Below are 12,995 nucleotides of genomic sequence, written 5' to 3' on the forward strand. Positions count from 1 at the left end.
CCATCTCCCTTGCCCCATTTATAGACATATTCTGCCACACCCAACTATTTGGTCTCTTTTTATAAATACGTATTTCTTTTTATTATTTGTTTGTCTCTGTGGGGAGAGAGTTCCCAAGGAAGCCAGAGGAGGGTATCGGATCCCCTGGAGTTGGAGTTACAGTTATCTGTGAACTGTCCATTGTTGGTGCCAGGAACTGAACTCTGGTCCTCTGCAAGAGCAGCAAGTGGGCCGGGCGGTGGTGGCACATGCCTTTAATCCCAGCACTCGGGAGGCAGAGGCAGGCGGATCTCTGTGAGTTCGAGAACAGCCTGGTCTACAAGAGCTAGTTCCAGGACAGGCTCCAAAAAACCACAGAGAAACCCTGTCTTGAAAAACCAAAAAAAAAAAAAAAAAGGAGCAGCAAGTGGTCTTTAGCCACTGAGCCATCTCTCCAACACCATCTTTCCATACCAGTATTTGGCTTCTTTTCTCTGGCATGTTCATGCCTTTGGCTCTCTCAGTGACAGGACCCCTGACCTCAGACTAGGAGAAAATCACTCACCCCAGAGAGAAATGGACAAAAGTCAGGGTACTAATGATCAATACTTACCTCGGTGTGTCCAAAGCCCTGATGACAGTTGAAAGCAGCCGGCCATCCCTTGAGGTCACCTGTGCCACATACTGAGGTGGTCCGAGGCCTGTGGCCTCCACAACCTTGGAGAAGGCAGGGCTGCCAGAGCAGTCACATAGGGAGCCGGGGAGGTGGCAGCAGTCACCTGTCGTCATGGCCACAAGGAGCCTCCTGTCCTCAGGGCCTGAGGCCCATGGTCCCAAGAGCCTGAAAGGAGGCCAGCAGAGAGATAAAAGGCAAAATCAGTGAGTCACATGTCTGCTGGGTTCCCTCTTCTTTTCTGAGGTGTATATGCGAGTGTGTGTGAGTGCAAGTGAGTGTGCACCAAGGGACATGAGTAGAGGTCGGAGGTCTGAGCACACCTGTTTTCTGCTGTACACACCAGGCCAGCTGACCACCTGCTTCCAGGGGGTCTCCTGTCCCCACCTCTCGACTTACGGTACGAGGGCTGCCATTACAAGTAAGGCTTGTTGTGCCTGCCTTTACATGGGTTCTGGGGACGTGCAGCCAGCCTTCACCCACAAAATGATCTCCCGCTATAGTCATGCTAGCCTGGAACGTAAGATCTAAGCCTTCTGAATGCTAGATTTTAGACTGCATGGCTCGAGTCCCATCTTGTCACAGATTGTGATGGTTATTTGTTGTCAAACTGACACAATCAAGAATACCTGGAAAGACGCTCTCATGAGGAGTTGTCTAGACCAGGTTGGGATGTGGTAGTGGGAAGGGCTCTCAATGAGGACCTGTCCAGACTAGATTGTTACTATATTTACAATATTATAATAATATATAAATATAATTACAATATTTTAAATATAGTAACTGTAATTCTTGCTTAGTACTTGTTTTGTTATATGTAATTTTACTATGTTAAAGTTAAAACCTTCCTTTCTATTTGAATATAAAAGGTGAAATGATGTGGGAAGTCCTTCTGTATATGTGTTGCTTTTATTGGCTAATAAAGAAGCTGCTTTCAGCCAATGGATTAACAGAATATAGCCAGGCTAAGAGAAATATATATAGAGAGAGTAGGTGGAATCAGGAAGAAGCCATGTAGCCACCACAGGAGACAGAGCCCGCTGAAACTTTGCCGGTAGTCCACGACCTCATGGTGATGCACAGATTAATGGAGATGGGTTAGTTTAGGATATAAGAGCTCTAGCTAGAAATATGCTTAAGTGATCACCCAAGCAGCGTTTTAATTAAGACAGTTTTGTGTAATTATTTCGAGTCTGAGAAGCCGGGAACAAACAAGCAGCCTCCGCCTACAGACTGGGTTGTGGTTGTGCCCTTGAGGGATTTCTTTTTTTTAAACTATGTTTGTTTTGTGTATGCTTATGTATGTGGGCGTACATGTGCCACAGCATGTGTGTGGAGGTCAGAGGACAGCTCCTGGGAGTTGATCTCAGGTCATCATCTGGAGTCCCTCTTACCTAGGTATTTTCTCTCTTTTTCTCTACTCTATTATTATTATTATTATTATTATTATTATTATTATTATTATTATTATTATTTTGAGATGAAGTTTCTCTGTGTAGACCTGGCTGTCCTAGAACTCACACAGATCTGCCTGCCTCTGCCTCCCAAGTGTTGGGATTAAAAGCATGCACCACCACCACCCAGCTTTATTTAGGGTTTTTCTGAGACATGGTTTCACTGTGTAGCCCTGGTTGTCCTGGAACTATGTAGACCAGGCTGGTCTCAAACTCACAGAGATCCACCTGCCTCTGCCTCCTGAGTGCTGGGATTAAAGGTGTGTGCCACCACCACCTAGCCCTAGGTATTTCTTAATTGGTTAGTTGAGGTGGGAACCCACCCTGAATATAAGCGGGCTACACACTGGATGGGACGAAGAGTTAGAGTGAACCTGCTTGCATTCGGGCTCTCTGTTCCTGATTATAAATGTGATAAGACAAATTCCCTCCAGCTCTTGCTGCTGTGACTTCCCTGAAATGATGGCTTGGAACCTGGAACTGTGACCTAGAATAAATCCTTTCTTCCCCCCCTAAATTACTTTTGTCGTGGTATTTTATCAGTGCAACAGAACTGGCACCAGGCCGGGACTCTAAGACTTGCCTCTCTGAATCTGTTTGCATCTAAAATACAGATGTAAGAACTTTACGAGGCGACATACACAATTTAGCCCAGGCTTGGAGGACAGCTAGGGCTTGGTTGGATTTTCTCTCAGTCTTCTAGGAAAAGTCAGGCAAAGCCCCACTTCCAAATCCTGCAATCAACCTCCACGTCACATAGGAAAAGCAACTGAAAGTAGCTGCACACCTACTGGGTGCCAGGTCAGTGTTTTGCACAGCCAGAATCATGCTGTTCCAACTAAGACCAAATCCTTGAGACTGGCTAAAGACATATTAAGCTGTCTTCATTGGAAGCAGAATGCATCTAAAGAGGCTAAGAGCAGGATTCAGAGCTAGAATACCTGCCTGGAATCCAGTGAGGGCCTGGGACGAGAGAGACAGAGATAGAGAAAGAGAGACAGAGACAGAGACACAGAGACAGAGACAGAGAGAGACACAGAGAGAGAGAGGGAGAGAGAGACAGACAGAGACAGAGAGACAGAGAGAGACAGAGACACAGAGAGAGAGAGAGACAGAGACAGAGAGAGAGACAGAGAGAGAGAGAGAGAGGGGAGAGAGAGAGACAGAGAGAGACAAAGAGAACTAGAAACTTAATGTTTTTGCACTGCAGGAGAATGGTGAGTCACACTCGGGCCCCTGGTGACTCATGTCAGACTGCACTCTTAGAGACCTCAATTCATCAAGGAAATGACACACGTTTGTGTCCCAGAAGACCAGTTGCTCTGTCCTCAGTTCCCAGGAAGAGGCTGCAGGAAATACTGGACACCTCAGGCAATTATTCGGAAGTCTGCTCTACATGGCTTTGGCGGGATTCTGCCCTCTGCCTCAGGTTCCGATCAGCCAAAAAAAAAAAAAAAGGAACCCTGCGCAGTCCTGTCCTCTTCTCCAGAACAGCAAAAAGAAAATTCCAGCTTTCCAACCTGTGTAAATTTCCTCTAAGAATGTTTTTTCCTTTCTAGTAGCAGGATATGAACTTAGAGACAGCCTTACCAGGCAATCGCCCTGTTACTAAGCTATACTCCCAGCTCCCCACAAACCCAACACTTTAAAACTTTTCCTTTTTGATTTTCAAATTTTTTTTGTTAATTTTATCCTACATTCCTTTATGGAGGAGAGAGGGGATGCTCACCGAGTGCAAGCGTCAGTTCTCGCCTACCAGGTCGGCTTTGGGAGCTCAAACTCAGGCCTCTAGGAGGTATCACGCTACCCTGTAGCAATGGTTTAATTTTAGATAAGTATCACCAGGCTACCCAGGCTGACTTCACCTGGAGCTTGCTCTGTAGCCCAGGCAAACCTTAAACTTAAGCCTCAGCTCTTCAAGTAGCTGAGGTCATAGAACTGAAATCCCTGAGAGTAAGGAAGGCTCCTTAGATATCAATCCGAAACCGAAGATCACCGGTTTCAATCTGTCCAACACCCAGGACTCTTGTCTCTAAGAGTTAAACCCAAAGACCACAGCAACCCTAATAATATTTGTAAGTTCCAACTGATGGGGCCACCCTGGCCCCAAGTCAGCTCTTACCAGTCCTGCCAGTGAAAACTGGAGACCCAAAGAAATGGAACATAATTATTAGCTGAGTGTTTACACCCAGTCAGTCAGCTGACAGATCAGCTCTTCCCTGAAGAGCTCAGCTAAAAATCTAGCACAGTCTCCTAGGCCTCCACAGCTGAGCCATCGCAGGTCAGATAAGCAAGTATCAACCAAGTCAGACACAGGCCGGAGGAAGGCTGAGAACCAGAGATAACAGGCACAGGGCATCAGCCAGGCCGGCCTTGATGTGGACACTCATGTTCCATCAACCTCAATACACAACTGAAAGATGGGTGGCGAAGAACTGGGCCCTCTGCGAACCCGTGCTGAAAAGTCCGCCTCGACCTCTGATGGTTTGTTTTAGACTTTTCTCCCTTTCCTTCCGTTCTTTTTTTTTTTTTTAATCCCTTCTTTTCTTTATTTCTGAGACAGGGTTTCAAGGCAGGCCTAGAATTCACTATCTAACAAAAGAACTATCATTTTTAATGTTTTAAAATTTTATTATTTGTATTTTATTTTATGTGTATAGGCATTTTGTCTGCATGTGTATCTTTGTACCACATGTACAGCTTGGCACCTGTGAGGCAAGAAGAGGGCATCAGACCCCCTGGAACTGAAGCTACAGGTGGCTGTGAGCTACCATGTGGAAGTTGGGAATTAAACCCAGGTCCTCTGGAAAAGCAGCCTGAGCTGAGCCACCTCTGCAGCCCTGACCTTGAACTCTTGATCTTTATTCCTTCACCTTTCAAACACTGCCATTTCAGGAATACCATGTTTGGTACATGTAGTTTTGGGAATGGAACCCAGGGCTTTGTGTATACTAGGCAAACACCCTACCAACTGAACTACACCCCAGTGCGCTCTCTCTTTCTCTATGTCTCTCTCTCTCTCTCTCCTTGGTGACAGAGTCTCACTATACAGCTCAGGCTAGTTCCTGACCCTCTGCCTCTGTCTTCCAAGTGCTAGAAGATGACAGACATTATAGTTTGTTATCCTACCTGCTATTGGGGGAAACCCACCAATACTAGTAAATCTACTCATACCAGTTCATAAATTGCCAAAACAGTTACAGCAATGCTGGGCAAGGTAGCACATGCCTGTGATTTCAGCACTCTAGACATCAAGGCAGGAGAATCAAGAGTTCACATTTATTTTGGCTATAGAGAGAACTGTAAATCAGGTAGGGCTACAAAAGACCTTGATTCAAAATAACAAAACAAAAAATAGCAAGTAAATAGCTCAGCAGATAAAGGCACCAATGACCTGAATTCTGTTCCCAGAACCCACATGGTGGAAGAAAACTCATACATACACACGCACACGCATGCACACACACACACACACACACACACACACACACACACACAATGTAATAAATTTTTAAAAGGAACATCAGCAAAAATGTATGAAACACTGGATACTAAGGTGGGTTTGTGATAGTTGGTAGTGTTCTTATGTAGCATGCACAGAGCGCTAGCTTGGCTCCCCATGGCCTTATAAAACTGAGTATGGGCCAGGAGGTGGGGGCGAACGCCTTTAATCCCAGAACTTGGGAGGGGAGGCAGGTGGCTCTCAGTGAGTTCAAGGACAGCCTGGTCTATAAGAGCTAATTCCAGGACAAGCTCCAAAGCTACAGAGAAACCCTGTCTCAAAAAAATAAAAACAAAACAACAAACAAAACGAAAAACAAATAGAAAAAAACTGAGTATGGAGGTCACCTAGCACTCAGGGTGTGCAAGCAGAATTAGAAAGTCAAGATCATTCTCAGCTATATACTGACTGAGTTTGAGGCCAGCGTGGGCTACAGGAGACCCCATCTCAAAAATAGACTGCCAAGCTATCTGCCCACATTCGAACTTCAAACAAGTGTCTCCTGCAAAGGTCACATCCTTGGAGTACCTATCTCAGACCAGTGTGGCTGCGGTCCTCTCTGACCGCATGTGGTTTTGCTGCACTCACGTCTCACTCCCTACTCTGAAACAGATTGGAAGAATCAGCTGGATGAGCCCCAGAGGCTAGCCTTCCCTCAGAGGGAAACAGTTCTAGGGCCAGTCATCAGGTCTGCACAACAAAACTACAAGCCCAGTAATTAGTCTCACTGATTGAAGAAGAGGCCAAAGTTCAGAAGGTCACACGGCTAGCAAGAGACAGAGCCAGGATTTGAACTTAAACTGTACAGTGAGTTGTCTGGTCTTCAACAGACACTAGTTCTTTTTTGTTGTGGCTGACTTGTTTAATTTTATTTATTAATTTATTAATTGTTTTATTAATTTTATTTTCATGTATGAGTTTTGGCCTGCATGCACTAAGTACACTATGTGTGTCCAGTAGGTGCTTGAAGAGGAGCGGGAACTGAATTCCCTAGAACTGGAGCTACAGATTGCTCTTAGCCACCATGAAGGCCCTGGGAACTTATCCCATGTCCTCTGCAAGAGCAGCAAGGGTTCTTTTTTTGTTTTTGTTGTTTGAGGTTTTTTGTTTGTTTGTTTGTTTGTTTTGTTTGTTTGTTTTTCGAGGCAGGGTTTCTCTGTGGCTTTGGAGCCTGTCCTGGAACTGCTCTGTAGACCAGGCTGGTCTCAAACTCACAGAGATCCGCCTGCCTCTGCCTCCCAAGTGCTGGGATTAAAGGCTTGTGCCACCACCGCCCAGCTTTGTTTGAGTTTTTTGTTTGTTTTTTGAGACAGGGTTTCTCTCTGTAACAGTTCTGGAACTCCCTCTGTAGACCAGGCTAGCCTCGAACTCACAGAGATCAGCTTGCCTCTGACTCAAGAGTGCTAGGATTAAAGGTCTGAATCATATCGTTCAGTTTAGCAAGTATTTTTAACCAACTCTCCAAACCCCTAGTTTTTGTTCCTTTGTTTTGCTTTTGAGACAGCGTTTCATCACGTAGCACACACTGGCCTTGAATTTCTGGTGATTTTCCTGCCTCAGCCTCCTGTGTGCTGGGATGACAGGCATGCATAGTCACACTCAGATTGTGAGTCAACAGGAGCATGAGTAAAGGTTTACTTCAGGAGTGGGGACCTTACCCGTGGTCACATCTCTGAGTCCCGCACCCATGTGTAATGGCAGAGACTGAACCCAGAATATCACACATGTTAAGTAAGTCTCTGAGCTACACTGCAGCATCTTCTATCCAGCTAGAGGCTCACAGACTCACTCTCTGGCGCTGTGCCTGGCTGCACTCACTTGCAGCAGTCCTCCTGCTCATTCTCCTGAGTGCCTGCACCGAATGCAGGCACGTGCCACCATGCCCAGCTTCCAGGGCTTTCTTTGAATTTTTTTTAAAATTTTATTTTAAAGACTGGTGAGATGGCTCCTTGGGTAAAGGTGCTTACCACCACCAAGTCTGATGAGCTGAGTTTAATCCCCGGAACCCACGTGGTAGGAAAGGAGAAAAAGTTGACTCTCAAAAGTTGTCTTGTGATCTCTACATGAGCTGTGGCGGAGGAGGGCTCGCAAACTCATATATAAACAAAACAGATAAATGAACAATGTTTTGAAGTATCATGGGGCTTGTGAGATGGGTCTGCAGTTGAAAGCATTTACTGCCCTTGCAGAGGACAAGTTTGGTTTTGGTTTCCAGAACCGACATGGTGGCTCACAACTGTAATTCCAGTTCCAGGATCCAACACCCTCTTCTGGCCTCTGAGGGCCCTTACATAATAGACATAAATTCATAAAGGAACATATACATAAATTTAAAAAACGGCTAGGCATTGTGACACTTACAATTAGTCCCGGCACTTGGGGGGCATAGGCAGTTGGATCTCTGTGAATTCAAAGCTAACCTGGTCTCCATATAGAGTTCCAGGACAAGGCTACATAGTGAGTCCGTGTCTCAAAAATAATATAAAAATAAAAAATAAGTTTTTCAAAAAAGCACTAAACAAAACCATGGCTTACTAAGTAACCCAGTCAGGCCTTGAACTCTTCCTGCCTCAGCCTCCAAAGTACCTGAGAAAACTGACCTGTGCCACCATGGGTCATGACCTAGGCACTTTATCCTGGCTCTGTCACTGATGTTGTATGTCCTGATTCAAGTTAATTTGTTTTTCTGGCCCCATCTGTCTCTTTTTTTATTTTGGTGTGTGTGTGTCAGTACTGAGGATTGAACCCAGGGCCGAATACACGTTAGGCAAGTACTGAACTACATCCCCAGTCCAGAAACTAAGTTTAATCCCAGAACCACTGCATCATGTTTACTGTATGGCCTGGGGCCACAGCCCTAACTTCACTGAGCCTCAATTTGCTCATTTGGATGAGAGGAATTATTTTTAGTATTTTCACCCAGTATGTTTCCCACTAACCACATAAACTCTGACTACAGAGTTTTTAAAAACTGTTTTCCATTCTACTTATTTTGTGTGTGTTTGTGCACATGCATGCGGGTGTACTCATGCAAGGATGTGCCTATGGAGTTCAAACAACAACTTTCTGGAATCAGTTTTTTCTGTGACCGTGAGACCTCGAGGCAGAACTCAGGCAAGCACCTTGACCAGCTGAGCCATCTTGGCAGTCCCTGACTAGCGTTTGAAAAACAACATTTTCAGTACAGCGCACTCTGAGTAGCTTTTTGTGAAGCGCCCAACTCTTCATCACGTTAATTTTTACCCAGACAGAATCCTTAGTGACATTAGCCACTTATTGACCACCTACTTGCATGCCAGGCGCTTTCCTCATCAGCCATCTCCTAAATCAGATTGGTTCTGAGATGACCCACTTTTCACAGATGGGGAAACCGAGGCTCATGGAGGTTCTTACTGCGTGCCGAGACTCCGAGATCTCTCACCAACCTCGTCATGAAAACTGAGGTGCCTGCGTCCTGAGCAGGACTGAGGCCAAGAGTACAGACCTAGCTGTCCCACCCGAGTATTGAGCCGGGGCCTCGAACCCGAGATCAGTGGACCCGCCTGCGTACTCGGGCCTGACCCGCTGTTCCGTGCCTACCTGATTCGCGGCCGGGCCGGGCGACCGCGCAGGCCCCTCGGTTCTCCCTGGCCCGGGTCCCGGCCCGGCCCGGCCAGTCAGCAGCTGCTCGCTCCGCTCCGGCCGGCACCTGCGTCCGGGCACCGCCCGCCGAGCGGACAGCACGGCGAACCAATAGAGACCGCCTCTCAGCCACATCTGCCAATCAGAGCTCACGTCCCGCCCAGGAGGTGGGGCCTGTAGCTACGGGGACGTCCTGGGCGGACCAGGCCCAGCGACGCCGCAGCTTCTGGCTCCGCCCCTGCCGCGTCCTGGCTCCGCCCCCAGAATGGGTCCCGCCTCATCCCGGCTCCTCCCCATCACAAGCTAGGGCTGTAGATTTGCTGTCTGCGCCTACTGCAGAACAAAGGCGCGCTTAAGTAAACAACGCCGCGGCAGACCTGAACTTGACTGTTGCCAAGTGACTGCTTTACGTTTTTTTTTCCGTCTTTTTTGAAGACTTGTATGAACCAGGCTAGTCTCGAACGCATTTTGTAGCGGAGGATGACATTGAACCTCTCTGATCCTCTGTCCTCCACCTTTCCAGAGCTATGGAGTGCTAGAATTGAATCAAGGGTTTCATGTTTACTGCACATTCATCCTTATCACACCAATCCTAGGGTAAAGGGAGACGGTATGGTCACAGGACCAGCTCAGAAGGATTAAGGTGTTGTGGAGGAGACTAAAACCCACATCTTTAGTCCCTAATTCATGCAAGAGCTACGTTTAAAAAAAAAAAATGGAGCAAGAAGCCAGGCAGCCTTGGCACACTCAGGAGGCAAAGATCTGTGAGTTCAAGGCCAGCCTGGTCTACAAAAGGAGTCCCAGGACAGCCAAGGTGCTCACAAAGAGAAGAAGCCTTATCTCAAAAAACAAAAAAACAAAAAAACAAAAAAAAAAAAAAGGAAGAAAGAAAGAAAGAAAGAAAGAAAGAAAGAAAGAGAAAAAATGAAACAAGAGATGGTAGAAATAGCTGTGGTGATGGCTCGATGTGCAAGAGCTCTTGCCTAGCAAACATGATCTGTTAGTTGAGTTCAAGTTCCCAGTATGCACATAAAAAAGTTGAATGAGCAGTGGTGGCTCACACCTTTAATCCCAGTGTGCGAGAGGCCGGCAGATCTCTGTTAATTCAAGGCCAGTCTAGTCTAAGAGAGCTAGTTCCATTCCAGGACAAGCACCAAAGCCACACAGGAAAACCGTGTCTCAACAAAACAAAACAAACAAACAAACAAACAGGGAGGGAGGGAGGGAGGGCGGGAGGAAGGAAGGAAGGAAGGAAGGAAGGAAGGAAGGAAGGAAGGAAGGAAGGAAGGAAGGAAGGAAGGCTGAACAAGGCCTAGAACTCCTGTAACCCAAGTGATGTGAACGGTGTAGACATGAGAGTGTCTGGGGCTTTACTGACTGTCATTTTAGTACCGGTTCTACTAAGAGACCCTGCCTTAAGAGAATAAGGTGAAAAGAGAGATACCCATGCATACAAACTTTTTGTTGTTGCTGTTTTTTGAGACAGGGTTTCTCTGTGTTGCTTTGGAGCCTATCCTGGAACTAGCTCTTGTAGACCAGGCTGACCTCCAACTCACAGAGACCTGCCAGTGCTGGGATTAAAGGTGTGTGCCGCCGCCCAGCAACACACTTGTTTGTTCTGCTCGAACACACAGTGACACACTCAGACACACACACAAATAAAACTACGACACTTAGTAGAACTTGCCTAGCATACACAAAGTCCTAAATTTGAACCAGGTGGTGGTGGTGGCACACACCTTTAATCCCAGTACTTGGGAGACAGAAACAGGCAGACCTCTCTGAGTTTGAGGCCAGCCTGGTCTACAGAGTAAGTTTTCCCCAGCACCCGTAATCTGAATTATGACAGTACTAAATGCCTATAATACCAGCACTCAGGAGGTTCAAGGTCACCTGTCAACTACGTAGGAAATTTGAGGTCAACCTGAACTACAAGAGACCATATCAAGAGAAACAACAATTTTGATCAAGAGATCAAAATTCAGAAGGTAGCATTATTATGGTCCAGGCACCGCTCAAGATCCTGGGGACCCATTAACTAATATGAATATTATAAGACAAGCATTAGCAATTCTTTGAATCATTTTTTGTTTGTGAGAAATGGGGTCTTGCTATGTAGTCCAGGTGCTGCTGCCTTACCCTGGAAAGTGTAAGATCACAGGCAGGTGCCACCCCACCCCCACTTTATCAGTATTTATTTCTATTACAGGACCTCGGATGGACCTCTATTTTGATACAGGCTCTCAAGAAGCCCAAGCTGGTTTTGAACTGGCTGTGCAGCCAACGACCGTGAACTCCTGTTTCCCCACGTGAGCACAGCTGGCAGGAGTCACCAGGCCTGGCTTTCAACTTTCCTTGAGTATGAATGCTGTCAGAAACAATGTGGAGGCACTTTTGTTCAGTTTCAACAGCAATGGTAAAAAGGAGTTTAAAAGGCCAGAGTGTGTGGTGGAGCAGCCTTTAGTGCCAGCCTTCCGAGACGGAAGGCAAATCTTTGTGAGCTGCAGGTCAGCCTACTCGACACAGGTACAGAGAAACTGTGTCTTCAAAAACAAATCCAACCCGGACTGTGGTTGGTGGTGCACGCTTGTAATCCCAGCACTCGGGAGGCAGAGGCAGGTAGCTCTCTGTGAGTTCGAGGCCAGCCTGGTCTAAAAGAGCTAGTTCCAGGACAGGCTCCAAAGCCACAGAGAAACCCTGTCTCGGAAAAAAAAAAAAAAAAAAAATCCAGAGATTGTAAAAGAGGGCATTTCACTCACCTCATAACAACCATAATGACAGTGATTGCGGAGGACACTGGAACTTCACAAAAGGGTTTATGCAAGGACGTCTGCTGAACGCTTGCTCAGTCTTTGACACCACCCTGGTCATTGTTCACCATCTCCAAGGATAACTGACTCAAGGTAACTTATGTAATCCTTCCCGTTCTGCCTTACAGCGTTCCCCTTGCCTTACCTCTCTGAATATACACCTGGTCTACCATGATACACACATTGCCCTCATGGGACTGTACATTAGCTTCTTTAATCCTGTTTTGTTGTTTCGTTTGCTTTTTCTGAGACAGACTCTCACGTTTCCCAGGCTGGGATGACAGGCCTGCATCACATCACCAGTTCTGGTGCTGGAGGTGGAGCCCCAGGCTTTCTGCATGCTCGGTGAGCACTCTAACCCACTGAGCTACAGCCCCAGCCCTGCTTTGGTTTTTTTGAGACTGGCTCTTGCTATGTAATCTAGGCTGCTCTTGAGTCATGATAATCCTCTTGCCTCAGCCTCCCACACTAGGAATGCAGTTAGGTGCTATCAGGCTCAGCCATTTCCTAAACATTAGCATACTTTTCCATAGAATCAGCTAACAACCTTCAAGATCAGAAAATTGACATTAATCTTGTATTACTATATAATTCCCAAAACCCTTTCAAAGCTTGGATGATATTTTTTAAAGGTAGGGCTAGGTGATAAAGTTCAAGGTGTAGAATCCCCTAGTGAGGGGAGAAGGGCATGGTATCCAATGTCAGTATCCCATCACTTGGAAAGTTAAGGCAGAGAATCAGGAGTTCAAAGTCATCCTCACGTATATATCAGGTTCAACCTAGACTACAGACCCTGTCTTTCAAAATATTTTTTTTTTGTATTTTGGCCAACTTTGAAGTCTAATTTCTCTTCACCCTGAGTATAGCCCCTTCCGGTTACAGAGAAAAGCTAGATCAGATGTGAGCTTAGCTGTGATGTGGCTTCAGGGATGCAGAAGATCTGAGCCAAAAGTCAG

The 12,995-nt window shown here is 46.3% G+C and overlaps 1 protein-coding gene across 3 annotated transcripts in view; it reads right to left on the reverse strand.

Moving 5' to 3' along the window:
* Positions 1-9,338, reverse strand: part of Marchf2 (membrane associated ring-CH-type finger 2) — a 42,154-nt gene extending 32,816 nt beyond the window's left edge. For all 3 annotated transcript variants that reach the window (XM_050131269.1, XM_050131270.1, XM_050131268.1), the window contains exons 1-2: positions 9,188-9,338; positions 593-820 (exon numbers count right to left, since the gene is read on the reverse strand). In XM_050131269.1, coding sequence (XP_049987226.1) covers positions 593-768 — 176 coding nt within the window. In that variant the 5' untranslated portion in view covers positions 769-820; positions 9,188-9,338. The remainder of the gene's footprint in view (positions 1-592; positions 821-9,187) is intronic.
* Positions 9,339-12,995: the final 3,657 nt, after the last annotated feature.

The sequence above is a fragment of the Alexandromys fortis genome, unplaced genomic scaffold (assembly GCF_014885135.2).
Source record: "Alexandromys fortis isolate MF-2015 unplaced genomic scaffold, M_Fortis_MF-2015_v1.1 scaffold_364, whole genome shotgun sequence".
Taxonomy (NCBI): domain Eukaryota; kingdom Metazoa; phylum Chordata; class Mammalia; order Rodentia; family Cricetidae; genus Alexandromys; species Alexandromys fortis.